The 26779-nt window shown below is 38.6% G+C and overlaps 1 protein-coding gene across 6 annotated transcripts in view; it reads left to right on the top strand.

Annotated features, from left to right (window-relative positions):
- Positions 1-26779, top strand: part of BCAR3 (BCAR3 adaptor protein, NSP family member) — a 96808-nt gene that overhangs the window by 63620 nt on the left and 6409 nt on the right. For 5 of the 6 annotated variants that reach the window (XM_051799054.1, XM_051799047.1, XM_051799038.1 and 2 more), the window contains 4 exons: positions 21516-21644; positions 22765-23207; positions 23799-23899; positions 25705-26345. In XM_051799054.1, coding sequence (XP_051655014.1) covers positions 21516-21644; positions 22765-23207; positions 23799-23899; positions 25705-26345 — 1314 coding nt within the window. Of the gene's footprint in view, positions 1-11872; positions 12074-21515; positions 21645-22764; positions 23208-23798; positions 23900-25704; positions 26346-26779 lie in introns of those variants that run through there. The other variant, XM_051799075.1, reaches the window with a different exon arrangement.

Raw genomic sequence — 26779 nt, 5'->3', positions numbered from 1 at the left:
CCTTGTTAAAAATTGCATTATCCTGAAAGTAATACATGGCACAAATTTAAGTTGTACTGCTGGTGCAGTACAAAATTACATTTGGCTGCTGGTGAGTCTACCCAGGAGTTACAATCCTGACAAACAAACTGTACTGTCAGGCCTTGAGGGCACTCGTTTCTAAGTGTCCTGGACAACCTCACTTAGGACCTCCACCCACACCCACCCAGCAAAGGCTCCACCAGGCTGGAGCCTTCAAACCCTGCCCGAGTTGTTTAGGAGGTGTGCCTACCCCTAGTCCTGTTTCTCAAGTGCTGTGTGGGAAGCCCTGGACGGACCTTAGACCTGGCCTGTTACCTGTCTTGCCTGAGGCTCACTGGAATGTGATAGGACCTGTTGTCATCACTCTGCTCACCTTGCTTGCATCTTGTGCTGTGGGACTGCACCTTCTTGGTGAGCACTTTGGCCACCCTGTGCCCCCAGATCACCATTCCTTAGGGAGCAGCCCCACTGCTGTTGCTCCCTGACACACTAATTGTAGGTGACTGTTTTGAAAGATCAAATGTGATCAAATAGACGCCATTCTCATAACTGATCCACTTTATCAGGCTGCGCAGTCATACCTATTCTCCTTCAAGGCAAGCAGCTAGTTTTAAACTAGCTAGATTTAAAAAGTAATTTTACAAAACAAAGCTGGGCACAGAGCAGGCCCTGAAGCTTCATAGTTGCAAATTAGCACTGTTTCTGCAGTGATGCAAACATGCTACTGGAGTTTCTGGAGTCCCATAAAAAAGATAATACTTGTTTAGAATGTGCTCCTGCTGGGGAGTGATCAGAATCTCTTCAAAACTGGACTCTGCTGTAAATAGAATGTGGAGAATTCATTCAGGCTTGAGGAAGAGTTAACATGGTTCTGGTTTTGATTCAGTGTGCTGGTTCACAGTGAAAAGTATATCATCATGTTTGTTGTGGCAGTAATGACTACAAACAGAGAAACTCATGGTAAACTTTGAAGCTGAGTGTATCAATTTGCTTTTTAACAAACCTTTCCTTGCTGGAATCTGGTGACTCAAAGTAATACAAATAAATCCTTGTATTCAGAAATACTCTGAACAGAGGAAAGGCAAAAAACCCTGTTTTTTCTGCTGTCTTGTTCTGTTCAAGATACAAGACAGAAAAGCACTAGTTATACTGCACTTTTTTTTTTTTTTGAGAATTCTCTATAGATGCACTATGGTTTCTAATTCTGTAATCTAAATTACAGTCACAAATGACAGTGTAGTTTACTACACCTTGAATATTGATGTATTGGTTCATTCGATACATAAAGAGAGCTAATCATGCAAAAGCAAGTTCTAAGCGGGAGGAAAAAAGTACTGATTTGCTGGAGTCGGAGTACTGAAGTGTCCATATGGCTTCAACCCTTCCTTTGTCTTTACAGTGCTGCTGAAACCATGGTCACAGTTAAATGGCTCTTTCAAAAAAACCTTTTATGGTAGAAGTGAAAACAGGCCAGACTGCTTTGAGTCAGGCTGCTACCCATGTCATGAAAGAGATTTAGGGACACAATAGCACGTTGTACATTCTGTGAGATTTTTACAAGTTTTATGAGCCAAATAATAGATCCATTGGTAGTCTCTGCAGGTTCTTCCCACACCCTGAGTCTGCACATCCACAGAACAGACTCCTGCAGCAGGGGAGAAAGAATCAAGTGCTTGCAGATTTGAGTGTGTCAGAGAACTTTTTGTGAGTCATTTTGATCAAATTCATATGAACTAAAGATAGCTTTCTGTCCCATTCCTATTCACTATAAATACTTTAGGTTCTTTTTATAGAAGTCTGTGCTGTAATCATTGAAGCTATATCAGGGCAAAAAGAAAAAAAAAACAACTAGATTTCTCTCTTCCTTTCATGGAAACCTTTCAAGCATTTCCCGTGGAAATAGTGCTTAATAATTACAGAAATACATATCAGTGATGAGTTGATGAGTATTTCTATGACCTGAGGTTTTAGAGTTGTATTTTAATCCATTAGTGGAAAATTACAAAATTTATGACTGATTGTCTGCTCAGCATGGTCATGAGGGAAGTTTATATTTAGATTTGGACTTGGAAAAACCGTTGCTGCCCTAAGGAAGTTACAGCTGCAGAAAAACATTCTCTTGTGAAGTTCTGCTGAAAGATTGTTGTTTGTCTCAGCCCCATGGTGTTCATTTTTTCCCTATTTTTACAACTCCTTGATTTTGTTAGAAAGCAAACTGTCATAAAAGTTACCGTCATTTATCATGGCTTTGGTTAATGCAAGTGAAAATAAAATTTTAATGACATTCCAGGTTGTTGATCATTATCTGTAGCTTTGCAAGATAGGACAATGTTTTGTGGGTTTAATTCAACTTTAGGGAACTTGGATCAGTTGATGAGGTTTATTGATGCACAGTTTGTGTAGTTAATTGCACAAATTCATAATATTGTCGATGCCAATATGTGTGGGTGTTTGACTCTCGTTGTTCTTTTGGCTATGCCAAGAGGATACCATGGGAAGAGGATTACCAAAAGTAAAGTTTTTATGTGTGTATGTGTATTTGGGAAAGGTTGGGAAAAAATCTGTGTCAGCATGACAAGTAGCCACAGTTTGGGAAACAATTCTTCCTGATGACAATGAAATTACATTGCAAGCAGCCTTTTTTAGATGTGGAAATATATTAGCGAAATCCCCGCCTCGCTGGAAAAGTTGCCAACTGCAGTATATTCCTGTTCATGCCTCATATCGCTCTCCTGCAGAGTCTTGCCTGTTGAGATGCGAGTTGTGACTTGTGAGCAGAAAGTCTGTGGGGTTTCTGTGTTGTCTGACAGTGTCCTGCATAAAGTACCTGAGCTGGGAGGAATGCCTGACGCTGAGGCACCACGCCATCAGGAGGTTCTTTTTGAATCCTTATGGTAGTTCGGGGATTTTTTTCCCCCACTTTTTGCAACTGCGGCAAGAGCAACAGTGTCACAGAAGGTGGAATTATCAGATGGAATGTATTTTGGTGAGGAGAAAGAGTATGCCCATGTGACTGACTTGGACTTTACACATCTCTTTGTCATTACAGATTTGTCGTCCAACTCAAAGATCATCAACGCTGTCAGTAATGTTTCAGTCAGAGATACTTACTTTTATTTCATGTTTCTAGCTTAGCAGGAACTGAAGCTAAAATATCACAACATCATTCCACAGCAGTTGCTTCTTGTATACAAGCTGTGTAATTCAGAAATATAAGATTCTGTTAGAGCCGATCTGATGTTAAATACGTGTCATTTTCTGTCTGACAAAAACTTCCGCTTTGATTCTTGATGAGTGGTTGCTGGTTATACACTGCCCTCTGCTGGAAATGAAACACTGTAACTCGATATTTTTTTAATCAAGTAATGGCTGTTACAATCACATTTCTCATAATAATTTCATTGTAACTTTCGTAGTTAAAACACTTTTGGAAGTTTGTTGCTTTTTTTCTCAAGGGGCCCGTAATGGGGGGGAATTTTTCCTCTCCTCTCTGTCATTAAGTTACAGAAGTAGGTCTTGAGGGAACTTGAGAATTTTTTTGTTGTGTGTCACTGAGATTGTTAGAACAGGTGTTCTGATTAGTCCAAAACCTCCAGCAAAAGAGATTCCATAGCCTCCCAAGATAATCTATTCTGCCTTCCAAACCAAAGTAGTCTAATGGTCTTTTCATTGTTACTGAGGAAAAGTTTTTCCTAAAATGTGATATTTTGCACATAGAGGTGGGCTTTTTTGGTTGGTTGGGTTTTGTTTGGGTTGGGGTTTGTTGCCTTTTTTTTTTTTGTCCATCTGTCTTCTCTTGGTTACCTTTATTTAATTTTCTAGTGGGATAAGTTTTGGCTGTTGCAAGAAGTTGGACAAAGCATCTTGTCGTTTACTTTTAATCCTATTCTGGTAACAGTAAAATTTCAGGTAGTAGAATTTTTTCTTCAGCGTTATACTGGGCTTGTTTCTTACAACTTGTGCCCTTTCTCTACCTAGAAAGGGCAATGATATCTTTAAGTATGTATGATAATTATTCCTAAAATATCCTTATTCATCAACCAATTATAAAATGCAAAAAGACTTAAGGGGATACATGTGTAATTAAAATTTAGAAGCTCTCAAGCAGTTAATTCCCCTAAAATCAGGGTGAGAATCTTGCCCTGTTTATTTGGAGTTAAGGAAAACTTGTTTTATTTGATATAATGCAGTTATCCATAATTAGTGATGAAATCTTACGCTCAAGTTTGAGTATTTTCTAATGTTGAATTTTGTTTGACCAACAGGCTCATCTCTGAAAATATGGTTGAGTCAGCAGTTCTGTAATCTATTGGGTGCAAAGTGATGATAAAATCTAAGCTGATGTTTGCAGTGAACTGTGCAGGAAGTGGGATTCTACAGCTCTGCAAGACAATGTACCCTCAGTGTACTGTCCTAGTTCATGTTTCCCTAGTAGAGAGAATCCAAGTTAGCTTATTACTGTTTGGAGCTTTTTGCTGTTTCCCAGCCCCCAATTCCTGAATGACCTTATTAGCTTTAAGATCTGTAGTGGGGTTTTTGATGGATTTTTTTTTTTCTTTTTCCTTCGTTTGGGTTTTTGTTTGTGGGTTTGTTGGGGTTTTTTTAACATATTGGGAGGAGGGATTTTTTTTTTCTTTGTGAATGATAATCCTTATATGAATTGAGTCCAGTGGAGAGTGGCTTTCTAATTATTCTGACCTTTATTGTAAAGTCTTTTAACTGTGGCTCTTGCATTCCCTTCTCCTGATGCTGAAATGGAGTTTAGGATATTTATCTTATAGAACATCTTCTGTAGTGCTGAGTATGCTTTGGGAAATATAGAATGCAGATAATTCATAGAGCAGCAAGCATTCTCTCTGTTTAATGGTTAATCTTACATCGTGTCCTGTTGTGGATTTGACCCTGTTAATGTCTGTATTCTGCTTCTTCTATTATCACTCATTAACTCTTAAATGATCTGGAGTCATCAAAAGCCACTGCATGCACTGAGATTGCACCACGTTTTGAGTTGAAAACTATAAAATTATATAATTTGTACTTATTTCCTTGGCACCAGTAGTAATACCAGTGGCAGTAGCTACTTAGTTGACTTTTTCAGTCCCTTTGTTAGATGATCAGTAACTACTATCAAGTCTTGTTTGTAAGATGGCATAAGCTGGAATTCTTACACCTTTCAGTTTTCTTCTATATACATGTGTGAGTTGGTCTGTATATATAGAAAATGTGTGAGTGCCACACATAATTTTATTTGTTTTCATGAGGTATTTAACAGTTAATAACATCAAAGATCTGGCTACAGTTTGCCATCTTTTCTGTTCATCTTTTTGTAACTGTTGCTGAGCTGTGTCTCTTGGAATACTTATTTTTCTATTAATTTTGGGCTTTCAGGATTGTTCCACAGGAACTATGTTACTGATGATGTTGGATTCTTTCATAGTCTAGAAGATGGACTGGGCCATATAATTAATATATTTATATTTAACTCGTTCATGCAACACCGTACTAAAGTTGATCTTTCAGTGTCTAAAGCATATGAACCGCAAGGGGGAGTGAGTATATAGTGTGTGGAAAGCAGATGATGATGATGATTATTATTATTATTAAGCATTTTGGGTCCTCTTACTGATAAAACCTAGGGACGTAAAGCTCCTAATCCCTCAGAGCTGTGTTAATAGATAATAATTAGAGTAAGACTGGAACACTGTGTGTGATCGGTACATCTTGCCTCTTTTTGGAGACACACTGTTTAGATAGACTTTAGCCTATGGAGGGTGCAGCAGAAGGAGCATTGGGACATTTCAGCTGTGATAACATCTGTTGATATGTGCTGTCAAAGGAACAGGTTGGTCTGATGTTTTTGTATGTCAGATACTTCTAGAAAATAAGAACATCTCCACAAATAATGGAGTATAATATTATGATGGCTGTCTAGAATACCCAGAGATAATTTGCCTCCATGTCCTCAAATCCTTGTGTTAATAAAACATAGAAAGGGACTTTTGAAAAGCTGAGCTCAGACAGAGCCTAAGTGACTTGTAAGCTTTATTTTTGAGTGCTACACATCTGAAATATACATTCTTGGGATAGAAGGAAAGTATTTTAGGGCATTCAAGAGTTTTAGATAAATAAACTGATATTTTAAAATTGACCATTTACCCTGGCAAAGTAGCAGAATTTTTTCATCTTTGAATTCTATTTGAAGTTGGTGTAAATCTCACACAAAAAGCACTTTACTTTGATAGGGCTGGAGAGGCTTTCAAAAACAGAAGTCTGAAGTTAGCATTTGTGTTAATGGCTTACTTTCTGTGTGAGAGAGAGCACTTGTACGCTGACCACCAAAGCTAGTTTGACTAATGACAGCTAAGTCAGCAGGAAAGAAAGTATTAACCATAAACTGTGAACTAATTCTGAACAAAATAGGAAATTCATGCCTTTTCAAAAACTTTTTATTTTCCCAATCTAAGGAATAAATTGAATTAAATACAGGTGGGACATAACAAAATTGTTTCCTGTTTGTACGTGGGTTGGCAAACAGTAGATGGAGCTCAAGAATATGTATGCTAGTTTTTGGTAGGATCAGTAAAACCTGCTGGTGGATTCATAATAGTAAGTTGGCTAGTAGGAAAGCCAGACATACTGCCAGTTGACTTTGAAAAGATCTGATCTTTTATAACTAGAGCATACAAATCTCAAAAGTATTTGGATGTCTTAAAGTGCAAATTAGAACCTAATAGGAAGCTCATAAGCAGATTGGGTGTTTATTTCTTGTAGCTGCCAATCTGGGTTTTTATATGAGGCAGATTTTCAAAGAGATTTATTCAAGCAACAGTGTAAACTAAATAGATGCAAATTCTGTTTTCTCACTATTCCTGTACAACTGCAGTGTATTTCTGAGCCTGCCTCACGGAACCACGATAGAGAGGAGGAAGAAATTACTCTGACCTCTCCCATACCACACCTGTGCAATGCAAACAAGTGGAATTACAACTGCAGATCTGTCTGTTGATTTATGTTTAGAAGCTGCACCAACAACAGCTTGCAGGAAGTGAGGTTATACAAGAGAACATGAAAGAGTCAGTTCTGTTAAGAATTGACACAGGAATGGTTCGACATGAGCTGGGTGGTGGGACTTCGTGAACCTGTAGATGTTTGAGTTAGGAACAGATAGAAATAAGCTACACTCTCTGACAGTGTTGTCATCCCCTTTCTTCCACTTATTCTACACTTTAAAAGCTGTTCAGCTGTAAACAGTTGGGCACTACCTGTATTTGGAGGCATCCCCCATGGAGTATTTTTAGAGGTCATGGGCCTTATCTGAAGGACTTAGTACAAAAACTAAATGGTAGTGGGCATTGTGAGGATGTTTGTGTGGACAAATTATTTAACAGTTGTCCCCTGTTTCCTGACTTTTCCTTCAATTAAAAATAACTAGTTATAGAGAAAACATGTATTAAACGAAGAAAGTTTCAACTGAAGATTTAAGTGCTTTGATTTTCTTTTGTTTTTTTTTTTTTTCTTTCAAATTTTATTCATATTGGACTTTATTACAACCTTACAGGTGCCATTTTGTAGGCATGGAGACTCAAACCCATAGTTAGGCTGTGCATGTTCACTGTGTGACCACGGGACACGTCTGTGTTCCATCTGACGTCATTCGATCAGCAACAGTGAGCCGAGTGCCCTGGATTGGCTGCGTGCTGCATCAAATCAGATGGATGTTGTTGACCCTTGTACAGTACACCGTGCCTTCTTTCATTTACAGCTGGCTTCCTGCCTGGACTGTTTACTTTCATTTAGTGGAGTGAAATCTAAAGCATTACATGTATTTCACTGAATACTGCTAGGCTGATTTGAATGCTTAAATGATTTGTTGATGTAGTACAAAGTGGCAAGCCACCAATTCCTTCATCCAATTTAGCCTGAAATTATTTTTCTTTCTCTAATATGAAATCACAAATGAAATAATTCTGTATATGAATTATAAGCACTTCCCTGAGCATGACTAGTGTTTGGTTCAAAATAACTTCTTGTAGCTCTGCAGACCGTTTTGATAACTTCAGACTACTTGTGAATTTTCAAGCATTTATATTTATACGGAGTTTGGTTGTTTTACTTTAGCCACATAAAACTTTAAAGCCAAATAAGGGGTTTTTGGGGGTTTTTTTGGTGATGAGATAAAAAGAAACCAACACCTGCAAAAGCAATTATTCCTACATTTTATCTTGTTTAACCTGTACAACTAAAGCAGCCCAAGAGGATTCCCCTTGAACAGGTTCACACCATCCCATGTAAGGACCTTGAACTCCTGTGCTGTGAGTGGAGCTGGACAGAGTTTAGGTCTGTCAAGGGAACACTGAGTAACTGTAATTAAAACCAGACCATGAAAACACCCTAAATAACTCTAGAGACCTTGTAATAACAGATGGGGTTAGCAGAGACTACTTATTTTTCTTCCTGATAGACCATTAGGAACTCGGCACAGAATATATGTTCAAGTGTCCTTGAACTCATGTGGCCTTGAATTCTATGAACTTAGAAACCTTTTCTTAATAAGCTTAGTTATCAAAATTATCAAAAATACTTTCGCCAACCATTCTTAGAAACAGATGAAGGGATTATCAGACATGTTAAGATTCTAGGTAAGAATCTTTGAAAACAAAGAAACAAAGCTGATGGTTGATCTTTTGGTGCTGGAGAGCATTAGAAATACATCATAATAGATGACTTAGCAAAAGGATTGTGTTTGATGTTTTTAAGCTACAAGAAACAGCTGGTTTATTTCTCGTGTGCAGAGTCTAAGAACCTGAAGTACCAGCAAAAAATTGAAGGACAGGAGAGTGAAAATGTGGCCAAACCATCCTCTGTTTCTCTGAGTCAGTAATTAAAAATGTAAATCTTACCTATGTATGAAGCATAATTTGGAGCAGCCTGAAGGCTGTCCTCAGTCATGCTGGCTGAAAACAGCTCCATGATAGCCATCAGTGCAGGAAATACCATACTATTTCCCAGAGCTTTCTCACATACTCTTTGAGATTCCTTCCACTAATCTTAATTTTCATACTGCTGCATCCCAGTGTCACGTAAAGGTTGCCATCCATTGAACTATGTGGGCAGAAGTCACGTTAACCTTTAATAAAAAGAAAAATCCCATTAGTTTAGTTTTTAAAAAATTAAATTCTCTATCTAAAGTGTCCTCTTTCCTATAAGTTATAGTGTTGATAAAAAGCTACAGCTGTTATATGAAATTGTACAGTATTATTTTTTAAGGTTCATTATTTCTGGCATTCTCACAACATACGTAATTTTTGATTCTTTACTTCATTACAGACAGGAAATAAGGAGCTGGCAATTACCATTTGTAATTTATACTCTGCTGTTCATGTTGAGCTGGGAGTGTAACACCTAAACTTTTTTCAAAACTGTTTAGTAGCAAACCTTTCAAATGAAAAATAGGCACATCCACACTGAATACCTATTAGGCCAAATTTGCTTTCCATATTGAGCTGTGCTATTCCCATTGAAGGAGGGAGATTTTGCCTTTTTTTTTTAACCCCATAAAGAACTACTTTTTGAAACTTTTAATTCTTTTCAGAACAGAAGTGTCCCACCTTATTTTGCATTGCTAAATCAAGTTGTTTCTGCTGCCAAAAATAGATCAGTCATCCTAATAGCCCTTCTTGTCCCCTGCTGTAGTTTGAGTTGCTTGTTTTGATAGTTTTTGTTCGTGATATTCCAAGTGAAACCTTAGTGTGTTGTGCAGTGATACTAATGCTGTCTTGTCACCATTATAAAGAAAAAATGCCTTGACTGATGCAGTCTTCAGTTTCCTTTCCCTTTTTATCATTCCCCCTCTTCTCTCCCCTCCCTTTTTAAAATTGGATTAGGGTGTTATTATGAGAACTTTTGATGAATTCTTCAAAAATACAGTCCTTGATGAGATGTCCTGCCACAGTATCAAAAAGCTTCAGACCAGAAACAAGAATCACAGTTGAGGCTTTTGTGTTTGGAGTTCTATAGGGTATCTTTTAATCTTCTCTTCTCTGACTACCTACTAAAGCAGTCCTGTGGATTTCCTCAAAGTGGAAAAAGAACTCAAAGTAAATTAAAATATGCTGCAGCACAGAGCAAAGAGAAGAGGAGGGTAGTTTCACAGTCATATTATCTACTCATTCGTTGTTTGAGTTTGTCATAAACTACTGGATAGGCATTTCCTCTCCCCAGCTCTACACCAGGACTTCATCTACAAAGTCAGTATTTTCAGCTCCTTTTCTGGCCAGTCTTTTATCCTTTTTCTTGACAGGTTTATCATTTTACAGACCATTTAATATTCTGTTCTTTTATTTCCTTTTCTCAAAAGAACACAGGCATAGCATCTCCTACACATCCCAAGTAGTCTGACCAGCTTTGTGAGCATTCTGGTTTTAGTAATTTGGTGCTAGGTACCTGCAAACCTTAGGTAGTCAGACAGGAAAGAGAACTTTATACATCACGCTTCCTTTTCCTTGTTATTAACCCTGTGGTTTCCTTTTCTTTTTGGATAAGCACTCTATATCCCATTTCCCTTGAAAGACAGTGCACATTTTATGTCCTTTTTCTGCTCAGTGCTGCTGCTTGGTTTATGTGCCAAGTTCCATTTCTGGGTCCAGGCACTGAGGGCACTTCACATTGTTCAGGCAGTGTAGGAAGGAAGTATAATTAGGTGAGAAGTATTGCCTTGCAAGTAATACCTGAGGACATCAATAAGCATTTAATGTATATACCCTCCTAATTATCTAATATATTTGTTGCTGATGAAAAAGACAAGTGACTATTAATTTACCCGTGTTTTGGGATTAATTTATTCCCAGTCTAAAATCTGAAATATCTGTGACTTCTGGATTTTTTTCATACCACCCAGGTAATAAGTGATTGATCTCTTCAGTTTCTCCTTCCTAAGTGCTACAGGTTTTCTTGTACCCCTCAGTCCAGTCCATCTTGTTTCCTTTCACCAAGTCTATTAACTGGGCTGCTATCAAGGAGATGTCTTGTCTCTTACAGCTATTATAGTTACCCAAGCTTTTTGCCTTGGTTCTTGAGAGGGCCTTGAGGTTTGTAGGACAGTCTTTGCTGATGAGCAGTTTGCTGACCAGTCAAGCTATGGACTATGCTGTACAAGGAAATAGAATCAAAGGCATAAATAAAACTGCTGCTTTTTATTTTGTTACAGTGCTTACTTTTACTTTGCCAAATCAGACCTATTCATGAATTCAATTCTTTCTCGAACACTTTGCACAGTCCCAGGGGACTATCACCAAGCTAAAGCTGTCCACTGATAGCTTTCAATGCTAAAGGTACCTTGGCTGCACCACTAATACTGACTATGCTGACAGGGTTGGTTTTCTTGCTATTTTTTCCAAGGACTGTTTGCCAGAAGCTTCCTAATTAAAAATAAACAGATTTATCATTTTACTTGGTTACCGAAGCTCAGAGGATATAATTCTTACAGTCATCAAACAGTAATCATCTGCTTTTCCTCTTCTTTTTTTTCTTTTATGTGTATATTATTGATGGTGCAGGCAGAGATGTTGCATGATTGAGCTGGAGCAACTGATTAAGCCTTTACCAGCACAGGGAGACAGCCAGGTATTGTAACTCATCCAGAAGTTTGCCTTGTGCTGTTGGCTTAAATGCATCTCTGAGCCAGAGGATACCAAGATAGAGGAGCTAGGATTTCACTGGTGAGTGAAGCAGATCACATGAGGATTCTGGCACTCTCTCTATGGCATGCTGGAAGCAAGTGTGCCAGCGGTCACTGAATTGATAGTATCAGCTTCAGCTGTGGAAAGTGTCCTGCATGATATGTGAGTAGGGGGGTGTAGCGGCTCTGGTAGGCAGTGGTGATACTAAAGAGCTTGCTTAAACCTCAGGAAACTGCTAGTAGTGACTGTTTATCTTCAGTCTTGAGGAACCACAAGCAGCAGAACCAAAAATGCCGAAGGACTATAATGTTTTTCAAATGCTGATTGCAGCACTTTGCTGCTTTTATCATCGTAAGTCTGTTATCAGAGTCAAGGTAGGTGCTCTTTTTCAGTAACAGTGTGCTAGTCAGTAATGCTTTTGGTTTTTGTTTAGAAGTGTTTGGTTTTATATCATGGTTGGGTACAGTGTGTTTCTGAACTTCTAACGAACACCTTTAGAATTTACCATTGTCTCAGGGAGAATCTTAAACAACTTGCTGTTTTATGAGCCTGAAGCTGACTGTCTTTATGTTTAGGCACTAAGTTAAAAATGCCCTGGTTTTGGACTTGCTGAGGAGAATTTTAGCAAACTTTCAAGTTTTCAGAATTTAACTGATCAGACCTAACTTTTTCCATGGACTTAGTAAAAACATAGGCAGTTGTGCTCAGGAGCCCAGTCTTTTTAAGCACTTCAGAAAAATTTGGATTTTTCATTGTATTTTAGCATTTTTTTAATTGCAAGATACACAAAATCATGTACACATAGGATGGTTTGGGTTGGAAGGAATCTTCAAATGTCATCTAGTCCAATCCTCCTGCCATGGGCAGGGATATCTTTGACTGTATGCAAAAATTTATATGCACTATATGCACAGGAAAAGCCTTCATAAACATTTTCAGCTCCACTTACAGAAGTCTCTAAGTGACTTGGGAATTGTAGTCATGTGAGATATCTGACTACCTGAGGATCTGTGAACTACACTTAAGCATTTAAATCTTTTTATTAAGATTTATATGTGAATTGTTCTTTGACTACTACTGTGTCAGCTCTGTAAGTCACTGTGTATTTGTGTATAGGTTTTCTGGAGCACTTGCAATGAGGAAGGATGTGAAGGATCTTCTGGCCTGTTAGCTTTCCAACTTCAATGGAGGCACTTAAAAGCTGGGAACAGATGCCCCCTTCTCTCTCCTTCAGTGATTTAGCCTTTTGACTGTCCATTTCTGAACATGAGGTGTGGGGCTCAGTCTTCTGGGCACACTGAAAAAGTGACTCTGATCAGATTGACTTCTCAGAAGTTATCATCACAGTAGAGTGCTAAAGATGCTCTATTGTGCTGTAACTAATTTTCATTCCTGTTTTAAGCATAAGGCTTAATTCTTCTAAAACCTTTTAAATTACATTGGGTTTTATCATTTGCTCTCAGGACAGTTAGAAAACTTATTATTGACCATGCATGCCCTTTGTTTAACTTGGCATGAATTTCTGATACCTAAAATAACAGTGATGTTGTCATGGCAACTTTCCATTTAGTCTAATCCATATAGTCTCTAGAGAAACAGAAACATTAATAGTGTTTGCTGTATGGAGGGTAAAAAATAAAACCTCTTACGTAGAAACAAATTACAGTTGGGATCTTTAAAAATAAGGTTCTATTTAAAGAGATTTGCAGCATTTAAAATAGACTTGAATGCATGTGTTCCAGTATGCAGATTTAGCATTAGTTGAATCTGATGAACTGCTATATTAAGAAGTTTGGATAGTAGGGAACTGGGGTGCATTTGCTGAAGAGAAAGTGGCTGTAGGTATAGAAATACCTGGTGGTCAAATGAAGTAAGGTGTGAACCTTGGGGCCAAATGGTGTGACTTCTGTGAAATGCCAGAGGGCCTGGGATGATATGAACAATAGGATGGTATGAAGTGAAGCTGTCATATTTTTTAATTTTTTAAAACATAGCATTTTAAGCAAAATCAGTTTGCGTAATTAGATGAGGTTAATTCCTGGTTTAGGTAGGAATTACAATTCTAATGAAATACCAGATTGTTCCACAAATAAATATGCTGAAGTCCACGGCTACCTCTGAAAAATTCAGATTTTTTGCTGCATTGAGATAAATTCATTATGTTGCCCAGCTGAATTGAAAACAGTATGTGGCCAAGCTCAGAGATGTCTTGTTGTGTCCCATCAAAACACAGGAAACAGTACAGCACTTGAGCAGTCACATTTTGCTGCACTTAATTGTAGCATGTGAAATTAGGATCTCAACAGCAGATGTTTGATTTATTTTCCCATGCATTAATAGAAAATATAATGATCAATCTAGAACATCTCAACTCATTGACTCATTCTTCAATTGTGATGTGTCAGTACCTTTTATGGTCCCATTTGGTTTTTATAGCTGTTTGCTGTCAAGGACAGCTTTTACATTTGAGGAAAATAAAGAGAAACTTCAAGGTAAGGAGCTCCTGTTTGTGCTGAAAAAAAAAGTGAAAATACTAAATTGTGACTTACACCACTTCCAAGTCAAAATACTGTTCTTTAAATTTTCATTTTTTGGAAGAGAATTAAGCTAAGACTAAATCAGTGATATATGTTGACTTAAAAAATGTAGAGATCTGAATTTATTAATAAAGTCAGCTTTGCCACAAGACGAGGTTTTTTTAGTACTAGTCAGTATGGTTGTCTTGATCAGAGGGGGAAAGACCTTGAAGTTCAAGTATTTTCAGTCTTAATTCTCTGCTATGATTCACCCTCAGCTGAAGCTGTGCAAGAGGGGAAAACCACTCCAGTTATCGGGACTGCCAAGTTTTAAAACTTCCAGCACGTTGATGTAGCTCATTACTGGGTGATGTACTAATGCTATGAATGTGACGTGAGTAAGCAGCTTTTTATAAGAAGCTACTTACTGCAAGTGCCATCTCTTATCTTGGATGAATTGCAAACAGTTTTTATAGATAGTAGATCTTAATTAATATTTCTTCAGTGTGTGATGATCTAAATCTGTTTTACTGGCATCCTCAAGCTTCATATATCCAGTTTCAGCATGTATGTGGAAGCAGTTGGATTTGATAACACGTAAGTTACAAGTCATCACCACCCAGCATTATGGGTCTGCTCTTTTGATGTTAGATTTGTTATTTTTGGAGAGGTGCAGATCTGAAAAGACTGACTTATCAGAATTATGTGGAATTTTGTATAGCTCCCTGAACTCTGTTGAGTTTTGATGAATCTTGTACTATAGTTTGTTTTTTTTTCAATTTCCCATGGTAATTTTATAGTTTATCAAACTGTGTGCCCTCTATCATAAATAGGTGGATAGCACAGGGACCATTGGTGCTCTGTAAGCAATTTCTGTTTGATGGGAATGGGAACATTCTGCAGTAGGTATTTATGCATTTAACTTCTTGGTAGTAACTTTTATATGGATATGTCTCAAATTAAAACAAAAAAAAAAGAAAAACCCTACACAACTGCTAAAATCCTTTTGATTTGGTAGTCAAAATCCTTAGGGTCAATGAGTGAGTAGATTACGAGTTGACTAACTCTCAGCTCAGGATTTGTCAGGATCCATATTTTAGGAATGAGGCTGTCCTCCTAGCTCTGAATGTGGTTACCTAGAGTTGTAGTGGAAAGTGGATGTTGAATCCACTAGAATTAAGTTTTCCCATTACCTTCACTTAACTTTGGACTGAACTTTGTACTAAAAGACTTTTTTATTTTCCTTATCCTAACAAATATCTTATTTATTAGTTGTCATGTTTTAAGCCCAACTGGCAACTAAGCACCACACAGCCACTTGTTCACCCACCCCCTCAACCCCCCATTGGAACGGGGAGGAGAATGAAAAGTAAACTTCTAGGTTGAGGTAAGAACAGTTTAGCAATTGAAATGAAGTAAAACATAATAATAATATTAAATAATAATAATGATAATAGAAATAAAAAATGCCAAGTCATGCAAAATACAGTTACTCGCCACCCACTGACTGATGCCAGACCTCATCCCTGAACCCTGATGTGCCCCACTGCCAGGTAACTCCCCAGTTTTTATCCTGGGCATGATGTTCTATGCTGTGGAATATCCCTTTGGCCAGTTCAGGTCACCTGTCCTGACTGTGCTCTCTCCCAGCTTTTTGTGTACTTCCTGACTGGCAGAACATGAGACACAAAAAAGTCCTTAACTTAGGATAAAGATGACATAGCAGCAATCAGAACATCAGTGTGTTATCACATTGTTCTCATACCGAATCCAAAACCCAGCACCATACCAACTACTGAGAAGAAATTAACTCTATCCCAGCCGAAACCAGGACATTAGTTAATAAAAATTGGCCACTTTTCAGTGGATGTCAGGCAGGTTATGTTGTTTGTAGTGGCAGACTGAGAGCATGCACATGATGAAGTTTATTTGATTTTAAAGAGCTGTCACAGTCATGATGAAAATTTTCATAGTAATTTATTATCTTTTCTTCGGTAACCTTAGGTAACAGTCACCTGTTACCTAAACAAGGTTGTGGAAATTTTGTGGCTTTAAAATTGCCATTGTCCTGCATTTATTCATCTGTCTGAGTGGTTTCAGATTTCTCCTCTGTATTCTGGGCATGGTGAAATTTTGTATTTGATCTGTCTCAACCAACCAGTTAAGCCACACAAAAATAAAATCCTGCACAAGTTGACATTCATCTATGCAATGAGACTTTTATCACCCATTTTGTACTTCCTATTACTTAATATAGCACTTGCTATAGTCCTGTGTGAACTTCGTACACTCTAGAAGGTTAAACTGCCCCTGGAAAGAGCATTGCACCAGTTGTAGTTCAAAATGTCCAAGTTAATCAGAAAATGGATTTGTGTGTTTAGAAACTCCCTTTTTCCAATTAGTTCTTTCTCAAAAAAATTATTCAGAAATTACTCTGTCCATGTGTTTTTGTCATTTTGTAAGGAGAAAGACAAGAATGTTTTCCAGCAATGATGGACAGTTTGGTTCCATGCTTAGTGCCAGTCTGTTTGGTTTGGTGACCAATTAGGAGAGTTTTATAAGTGAAATGAAATACCTTGTACTCATTAAAATAAAACTAAAACATATTCTAAATTGATGTAAATGTATATTTTAAAATGCTTATATTCAACAGTGCCAGATAGGCAGTCTGATTAGGATCACAAGAGCACTGGATTAAAGACTGAAGGGATCTCTGCAGCCAGTGAAGTATATCTTGATCCAGTATTGGAACTTTGACAATAAAATGTTCATTTTCAGTATGAACAAGTTGATTGCTCTCTAGTGGCTTGGCAGTAGAGGAATTTCATTAATTTTTCACTTTTCCAGATGTTTTTAGTGTCCTGCGTCTGCGTGTCCTCTCCCTTCTTTCTTATTTCACATCTTTGTCTTCCCTCTTGCTATTTCCTGTCCCTGCCCCAGCATCTCCTTCATGTTTTCTGTTGACCAATTTTCCTGTTCAGTACATTTATTAAAAGTTTAGGAAAAGTACTAAAAGTTTAGGAAAGGTACTGGCTGGACTTTTTTTTCCTTAGTTGGATCACACTTCAGTTTTCACAAAGCTTCTCATTTATCCCTAATAATCATCTCCTTTCTTTTTATTTTTTTCTTGAAACCTTCAAGGCAACAGGAAATCAGGTGGTTCCAAGGCTGCCTGTTGGGCTCGTTTAAATATCAGCTGGCAGAGTTGTGCAAAGCACCAGGAAGTAATTGAGATTGGATGGAAATGTGGCCACCTTTAGTCTTGTACCTGTAACAGTCCTTGGCTGTGCTTTGCCTAAATAATACTTTGCCAGAAGGATACAAAGAGAGATTATATGAATTTTGGCTTTATCAGAGCTGAGTGAGGTGATCTAGCATGACAGATTTTGGACCACTTCCAAACAGTATCTGAAAGTAAAAACCTTTCCCTTATAATTCAAGCTGTTTAAGAAGAAATAAAAAAAAATGAACCCCCCCCCCAATCATCCAAACAAAACCCCCAAACCAATAAACCAAACTCTTGATCACTGTAGGGAGGAATTAATTAATAACAATTGAGATAAGACATGAAGGCTAGAACACGTAAGATGCAATGTGGGATATATCATGTGTGATTCTCCTCTCAGGTATTGTCATATTTCACTGGTATAAGTACTTCACTGGAGTTGTTGCAGATGTGAACTGGAGAAAGAATTCACTGCCAATAGGCAACAGAAGTGACTGTGGGACTTCTATTTTGTTTACTACCAAACTCATACAGTAGATTATTCAGCACAGTCTAATGTGATTAATTCAGTTAGGATGGTTGGCACAAGAGCTTCCTGTGTTTCTTCAACTGTGTTTTATTGCAGAATACATGGAAGTCTTTAATTTTTCCCCTAAATTATTTTAAAATTTCTTTTTACTATCCAGTTCCCTATCTAGCTGTAAACGTATATTCAGCTTACTTTCTGTCGTTGAATAGGAGCCAATAAAGTGCCTTAGACAAAGAAATAAAGTGAGGGCATACTACTGAAGGAAGGTTTGTCACTGTGAAGTTAGTGCAACTTTACAGCATACCATCGCTGCCCATTAACTTTTGGATGCTATTGGGAAATGAGGCTGAAGTATCTGCATCCCATTGTGTGGAACAGGTCACCTTTTCTTTTAAAGGAAAGCCCACTGACATAGCTAATTACACTGTCCTAAGCTTACACTCTTCTTTATTTACAGACTAACGTGTTTGCAGCAGGCTGTGCCTGGAGTGATTTTTGAGCCCTTGCATGAGGTGAAGTTTAGAGCCTGTGCAGAGTTTCTTGCAGGGCCAGAGGCCTTGGATACAGTGTTTAGCATAGAAAGGTATAGGCTGGTATGATTACAGACAGTTCATCAGTCCCAGTTTTCCTGTAAAGGACATGAGTTGTATAAGAAATCAGTCTCCGCTAAGAAAAAACTGTCCAGGAAGACGTGCTATTACTGAACTTGCTTACCTAGGCAGTTTTCCCCTTGTATATTTTGGGATTTGTGCTAGCCACAGGAGTTGTTTCACTAAGTTCAGAGTTGCATAAGGGTTATTTAAGCATGTTTGCTTCACCTCAGGAGATGTCTGACCTCTGGCAATCAGAGTATACTCTGTGTGGTAGACCATGGTGGAGATTTTTAACAAACCAATAATCATGAATGTTAACAATTCACTTGGTTTGGATTCCTTAAATGTTTTTCTTGTTGTGTTGTTAGATGTAATTCAAGTGCAACATGTGTCTCATTACATTTATTTGAGTAGTAAAAAATCCATTTAACCACCAGACGAAGTTCTAGGGTTTTGTGCTGTATTTGTAATTGATGTGTATCTCTAACTTGATCATCCTGGGTTTTTTAAGATAAGTTGTGTCAGTACCGTGGATAAAATTAGTCCATACGCAAAGACCTATAGTTCTTGTTGGCTAAGAATCTAACTTTCCTAAGCAAATTCAGTTATTGCCTTTGTATGCTATATTTTGGTCCATTTCCAGTAGTTTTGCCTACCACTGAGATACAGCAAGATGCTTTTGGCATGATGGTAACAATTCGTATGGTAGCTTTGGGTTCTTTAAGATCTCTCTTCAGTCAAAAGCATCTTTCAAAACATTAAATACAATTCATGTTAAAGTAGTAGTTCCTTTCAGATGATTGACAAAACACACAGCTGTGAATGTAAGAGCTTGGTATTCCATTACAGATGGATGCTGTTGTTTACACTTGGAGGGGAGGCTTTAAAAGTTCTCCAGCCACTTCCTTGTGCAGTCAGGGGAAAAGGGGCTCTTGAAAAGTCTCAGCTCAATTTATGTGCTCTTCACTCTACCTTCAGGTTATATAGATACTATAATCCCTGCTATCATTCTGTAAGATGTGTCAGTGAAATGGCTGTCAGTTTTGGAATCAATTTTAAATGGATACCCAGCCATTTGAGTTGGGAAATTCAGCTATGCTAGTCTAATAGAGCACAGGGATCTGGAGTGGAGGGCAGATTTTTGGCTTTACTTGACTGTGTTTTGACACTTCAATATGCTTTTGGACTTTGGTCCTCACCAGTCCCCTTCTATGACTCTTCCTACATCCAGTAACTTCACCTCTTCACGTTGTACATGGCTTTATGAACGAGCCCTTGCAGTGAAGGTCTTCTTTTTTTGTGGCATGGTTTCTTCCTGAAAGATATACTCCTTGTTGAAAATGCTTGTCCATTGTGAACCACATTTGTATGGAAAAATAACACCCTATTATGGTTCACAGAAGGGAAACTGGGGTGAAAAGTTATTCTTTACTAGGTTGTTTTTATCTTTTGCCCTTCTGTGTAAGCTACTACATTCATTTGTGTTTGTCTAAGAGAAGCCTTAGTTCTCTCCGAGGAAACCAGAGAGAAGAGGAGAATTTGTCTCAGAATTTCTCTGGGCTCCCAGCATGCTTAAATAGTCTTGGCAGCAGGATGCCTCTTCTGGCATTATTCCACCAAAAATCTGCTGTCTGGTAATCTGTTGTAATTCAGTCTGCTTGAAATTGCAGGGAGGATTGTTGAAAGAAGTGTTAAATGTGTGCCACCTGCTCCCACGGTTAGGTGCTGTGAGTATTCAGTGTGAAGAAGAAAATGCTATAGAGAGCAAGTGTTCATGGAAAGAACAGGATTGGTGGGCAAGCATTCCCAGTTCACTTTTAAATAATGCATGTGTTCCATATTCACCTCGGTGTGTCAGTGAAAGGAACCTGTGAGCTTTGGCTCATATCCACAGCTAAGAAAAGAAATCCATAATGCACTGGAGCAAAATGTTGCATTTTATTCTGTGCTGCAACTGGAGGCCTTCTCTCTCCCCTTCCCTTTTTTTAAAAGTGATCTTTCTCTTAAGAGAGTGTATACTCTGATGCTTTGATCAGTATAGAACCTGTTCCCAGGCTTTTGAAACTCTCCAGCACAACAAAGAAGGGCTGAAGTCCCAACCCTCGGAGAATGAAAGGAAGTCCAAAGTACTTCCCTTCACTGACTGCTTATGAAAGAGTTTGTGGCCTCTACCCAGAGAAGATACCGCACCTTACTTTGTTACCAACACTGCATCCATAAGGACTAGTGAGCCAGAGTGGTCCAGTATGAAACTTGTACTCTAGAAGATAGAATTTTTCTGGAAAATCTTACAGTGGTTATCTAGTGGTGATGGAGATATCTTCAAGCAGATCTCTTGCTTTTTGTGCTAAGGGGCAACAAGAGCTTTTTTCCCTTAGGAAGGGAACATCTTGGGCATGCAGATTTAGACAGATAAGGACCATCAGAAGTAAGTCCTTTAAGGCTGAAATTTTACTTTGGCAAATTGTTTTTTAGTGCAACAGAAATACTGAACAACTGTGTATGTCCAAGTTTGCCCATCTTGATGCATTTGGAATGTTCTTAATTGGAAGAGTTCAAAAGGGGTTAGGAGGAAAGAATCTGAATTTGAAATGGAAACTTAAAGAGGAGGAAGAATATTGAAGCAGGGCATTTGTGTCCAGCTCCATTTTTTTGGATATAGTTGGAAATCAGATTGGAAAGAGGAAGTAAGAGAAGTGACTTTGTAGGTGTGTTGTTACTAGTTTGGTTTACAGGCAGAACACTTTGCTCCGTTCCGTGTGGTGTAGAACAATCACATGTTATCTCACTGAGTGCTGAGTTTTGCAAATACAATCTAGAGAGCAAAGCCAAGCCAGCCTGCTGAAAGCAGCACCTGCATTCCAGTGCAAGTCATGTGATGGAAGTTATAACCCAGGTAAAATGTTAATCACTAAACTTGGCACAGTTGAAGCTTTTAATCTTTTATTGCAGTTTTCTAGGGAGAGGCAGGTTATGGACAACAGCCCGGAAAAACTGAAGAAGGAGTTAGAGGAAGAACTGCAGCTGAGTAGTGAGGACTTGCGCAGCTATGCCTGGTACCACGGACGTATTCCTCGGCAGGTACGTGGTCTTTGCTTTGCCAAATGTGCTTTGAGCTTCTCTAGACAAGCACAGTTTCACTGAAGTACTATACACATCTCTGATATCTGCATTGACTTAGTAGAAACATAATGCCTATTTGTATGAAAGCTATGGTATTTATCACAGCTTGGCATAAAATGAGACTGAGGAAGGACTTAGGGGAGACCCTGGTGGAAAATAAAGATATTTCAGGATTGTTGTGCACTGAATAAAGGTGGAAATGGAATTTAAGCTTTATATGAGAATACCATGCCCACGTATTGTTCAGGCATACTGACGTGAATTTGGTTCAGTGTTCTTAACCAAAGTTAAAATGTTCTTGTTAACTTTCTTTCTTGCACTTGGAATTTGGGAGAGAGAAAAAAACCGCAACAAAATCTATGCAATAACTTAATTTTGATCCTTACAAACGCAGTTAAAAACATATTAAGGCTGTGGTTGGATCAGAGCTTCGGTTCCCGAGCACCTGGAGCTCCCCCTGCGGGCTTCCCTCCCCGCCCCACCCCGGTAGGGAGAGCAGGCTCAGCACCCACTCACGACACTCGGCTCTGACTTGCGTCAGTTTTAAAAGCACATGAAAGGAGTAACTCAAAACAGAAAAACAGGATTTCTCTGACTCCTCCTAGTCAGTAGTATTCACGTGCAGTATTCACAGAGAATAAAAAATGAAAGCTTCTGTCATTTAAGGTAATAAGGAATGGGCAAACTCAGGGATCTCGTAGTAATGGCTTCTCAACTTCAGTGTGACTGTCTATTCAGATGCTTTAAACTCTAAAATCCTGGATCATTGCTTTCCCTTCATGCCTTATTTTCTTAGTAAACTAGAAGAAATGTACATGCAAAAGTGGATCATTCTGCTGGCTCCTTCCAAGAAACCCTTCCGCATCTCTGCTGTGGGATGAGCTTTTAATTTTAGATTTGGAGGCATTATTCTTATTGCCACACTTCATGCTTTGCTTTATATTCATGGCTTTGTATGGCCTTCCAGAGTAGCCAAATTAATTATTATGTTTAAGAATATTTTGTTGCAATGTGTTATTTGACTACTTGTTTTCTGATTCTGAAAGTATTTTTTGTATAACTCTCTTTTTCCTCCAAGGTGGCAGAAGACCTAGTTCAGAGGGATGGAGATTTTCTGATTAGGGATTCTCTCTCCAGTCCTGGGAACTTTGTTCTTACTTGTCAGTGGAAAAATACTTCTCAGCATTTTAAAATCAACAAAACAGTTCTAAGACTCAATGAAGCCTACTGCCGTGTTCAGTATCAGTTTGAACTGGAAAGTTTTGACAGTATCCCTGGCTTAGTTAGATACTATGTTGGGAATCGTGCACCAATATCAAAGCAGAGTGGAGCAATTATTTTTCAGCCTATCAACAGGACTGTGCCTCTCAGGTGTCTAGAAGAAAAGTATGGTGTAACTCCAGTCCAACAAAAAGAACCAAGTACCCCTGAAGGAAAAACAGAAACTGCAAAAAGGCTGAGTCTTGGTATATCCAGCATGCAATCCCCGGAGCAGAGCATACCCAGAGGAAATCTTTTGAGGTACTTAATTTTGCTGTACTTATGGAAGGAAATGAGGTAACTGTATCAGATTCTGATGTAGGTGATGTGCATTTTCACTCTGATTTGAGATGGAAGGCTAGGCATGAGGGTTTGCTGATTTTTAGCAAAAGATCAGCAAATCCACAAAGTGAGAGCAAATGTAGATTCTGGAAGCACAACAGCACTGCAGCTTGTTCTTCAGTGACTTGGCAAGTCCTGACTGCTTAAGACAAAGGATTAAAATAAAATGTTGTTGCTGCTCCAGAGAAGTCTGGTTTTCCATATTTGACTCCTGAAATAAAAAAGCCAAGTGTGGGATAATAGATCCCAATTTCAGTGTCCAAATCAAATGTTCCGTTAGAAGTTCTTAGTGTTCAAAGAAATACCCTCATAAGTGCTGCAAGGTGACACATGGTATAGCCCATTTCACTGCCACTGCAACAGCATGAAGTACTTTTTATTATTATAAGCTGCCCAAGTGGAAAGCTAATGATCCTTGCACTGTTTATGATAAATTCTGGCAGTTAGATATGTATGTTAAGAGTGTTACATATACTGATGTGGTTTTGTTTGCATTTTTGTTTACCCTAGAAACAAAGACAAAAGTGGTAGCCAGCCAGCTAGTTTGGACCATGTTCTGGAGAAAAGATTCCCTTTGAAGGCTCACCAGTCAGAGAGTTATCTGCTAATAGGTATGTTTTGTAATTAAATGTTTCACATGTAGAATCTGTGTGTTCAGGTGGTCTGGTACTCTTCAGACCAAAGTGAGAGTGCTGAGTGTTCTGAGCACTGTAAATACAGTTATATTTAATGACCACAGTAAGCTGTGTTGTCACCCTGCTTGCTTTTTAGGTCACTGAAGCAGGATTTTTATTTACAATGCACCAGCTAGTTGAGTACCTTAGCACACAACTCAGCAGGCTTTCATGCCAAAAAATGACAGCTACAGTTGGCATTAATATCTTTTTTGATGGTATTACCTTTCTTCACTTGTGCTTTACAAGAACTGACTTGTTTCAGTCATGTCTTTCTGACAGAAGTCTATTAAGTAGAAGTGGTGTTTCATGGAAATTCTGGTAACCTCTTTTTCTCAGGGTAAAGTATGCGGATGTGGTAAATGTTCCTCACGGGGAGAAAAGAACTGCGATGGCTTTCGTACTCAGTTCTGTCCTTCTCTCTCCCTCATTCTCTCTACCCCCATCCCTTTTGCTTTTTATTACTTTTGCTCTGTCTGGTTGTACAGCCACTGTAATCTTACTCCGGGGCTACACAGTGTGCCAACACTTGACTAGTTGTTGATTGTGGCCCTTTCTTTCTCATATTCTTCAGAGGTTTAAACAATTGTTTCCATATTAACACACTGTATATGGAAGCTTGCAATAATGCATCTCTTCCCATCTGGACAAATTGTAGTGTTTGACTTTCAGGGCTGCTAGTCATTTTGAATACAATACTGTTAAAATTCATAGTGCTTATTGTGGAAAGACTTCTCATGGCAAGGAGAATGTTAAGTATTTGTATAGTGAGGCTGTATTCTGATAGAAAAGATGTGCTCCTGTATTTAACAGTGGGATGGACAGACTTTTATGAAGCAAGTTTCTGTCCATCTGTAGCTGAATTGATTATTACAATCCATGGCTGCAAAAACTTTTCTTTTGGTACTATAACAGCCTCAAGAGTCCTGCCGTGCATTTTGTTGTGGGATTCTTCGACCAGGTTGTGGTATCACACTGTTTTATGAGTGGGGACAGGCTATGATTTGCAGTTTTTGTTTTCTGTCTGGAATCAAGTAGTAAAACCCACATGATGCAATAGCCACTTTGCTGTAGATATCACCAAGTGCACTGAGAATTGCAGACTGGGAATGTCTGATACAGGGATCAGTCCTGTATTGCATGCAGAGGTTTGTATGTGCAGCGGGTACAGGATGAGGCATAGATACACAGAAGTATGTGGATGTGTTTCTCCAGCTCTTCAAATTACCTACTGTTCCACAAAAAGATTAGCATCCCTGAAATTCATTCCTTCCATACCTTATTGCAGGTTCAGGCTTGACTTTGGAAAGTTTTGCTTTCATCTCAAACTTGTCATTCTCAGAAATGACTCATCTTTTATGTGGTGTGGCTGGAAGTTGCTGTTTTTATAGCCTAGATCAGGTTACAAAGAAACCTCCTATTCCAAGCCATGGAGGCCATCCAGCTCTGACAGTATAGCCTATGTATGCAGCAGGGACTGGAATTCTTGTCAGCATTACCACAGAATAATACTACGGTGCAGCTGTTCCATGTATTTGGGATTTTGGGAGGATCAGCAAGTATATGGAACTTGCTGGCTAGCTTATTCCTCAAAATATAATTACATATACATTTTTGCCAGCGAATAATTTACATGATCTAACAATATTTTCCTTAGGAAATAGCATTAAGAGATGAACTCTGGGACAGGGTTCAGGAGTTGTATATATTTTGGCCTTCTAAAATGCCATTTTCCCCTGCAGGTTCAAGACATCCATCTCGATTACCTGAAGCAGAGACAAACTCCTGTCCAAGTTCACCTGCATTTAGAACAGGCAGTGAACCATCTCTAAGCCCCACAGTTGTTCAGAAACTCACCTTGGAGTCACAAGCAGGGGAAGCTCTAAGAGGATCAGACAGTCAGCTCTGTCCAAAGCCTCCACCTAAACCCAGCAAACCCCTGATGAAGCCCCCAGGTTCTCCTTTGGCTTCCCACAGTTCAGAAGGACACTACTGTGAACTAAACCCTACCAGACATCCTGCAGCAACAAAACAACACTTATGTCAGAAAAACAGCTACGTGGAATATCTGACACGAAAGGAGAGGGGAACACACTCATTCAGGAACTCTGAAACGAGCTATCTGATCCTTGATGATGATCATCCTACAGTGAACCCTGCAGATCCTTTAGAAGCTTCAACTCAGATGACTGAAGAGGACATCATCTTTTCTGCACCTGTTTTTGAGACAGTGTCTAGTTTTAAACCAAATGATTTTGAATCCATACTACTTCCTCCTGAAAACAAGCCATTGGAAATGTCAATGTTAAGAAGAGTTAAGGAGCTTTTCACCAACAATAACCCAAAGATTATTGCACAGCATATTCTTCGAATGGACTGCAAGGTAAAAAAAAAAAACAAGTTCATGCATTTTATTTTATATTGTGCAAGTTTAGACTTTCCAAAGAACTGATTTGAAAAGATTAATGGGTAGATTCGCAGCTAATGTAATGTTCGTATTGCTTGCAGGAATTTTTTGGTGGTTTTTTTTCCATTTGGAGAACAAGAATGTTTACAAACTCTTTGGACCAAAGGTCTCTCATCATCTTTGACTTTACTCAAATTCTCAGTGTTCCATACATCTTTTAAATCTCTTATCAGTTGCTGCATCTCTATGAATCAGCCTTTTTCCTGTAGTGCAGGAAGAGCTATCTGTGCTGTAAACATTGGAAAGAACTGCTCATGACAGGAAATGCTAGTTAGCTTGCATGGGCAAAGAGCAGACAGACGTTACCTGGTTGCCATATGGCTGGTTGTAAGATAGCATGTTCAATGGAA

The sequence above is a fragment of the Manacus candei genome, unplaced genomic scaffold (genome assembly GCF_025592945.1).
Source record: "Manacus candei isolate 608988 ecotype Guabito, Panama unplaced genomic scaffold, ASM2559294v1 h1tg000005l, whole genome shotgun sequence".
Taxonomy (NCBI): Eukaryota; Metazoa; Chordata; class Aves; order Passeriformes; family Pipridae; genus Manacus; species Manacus candei.
Note: the sequence above shows the minus strand (reverse complement) of the source record. Positions and strands in the feature narration are given on the sequence as shown.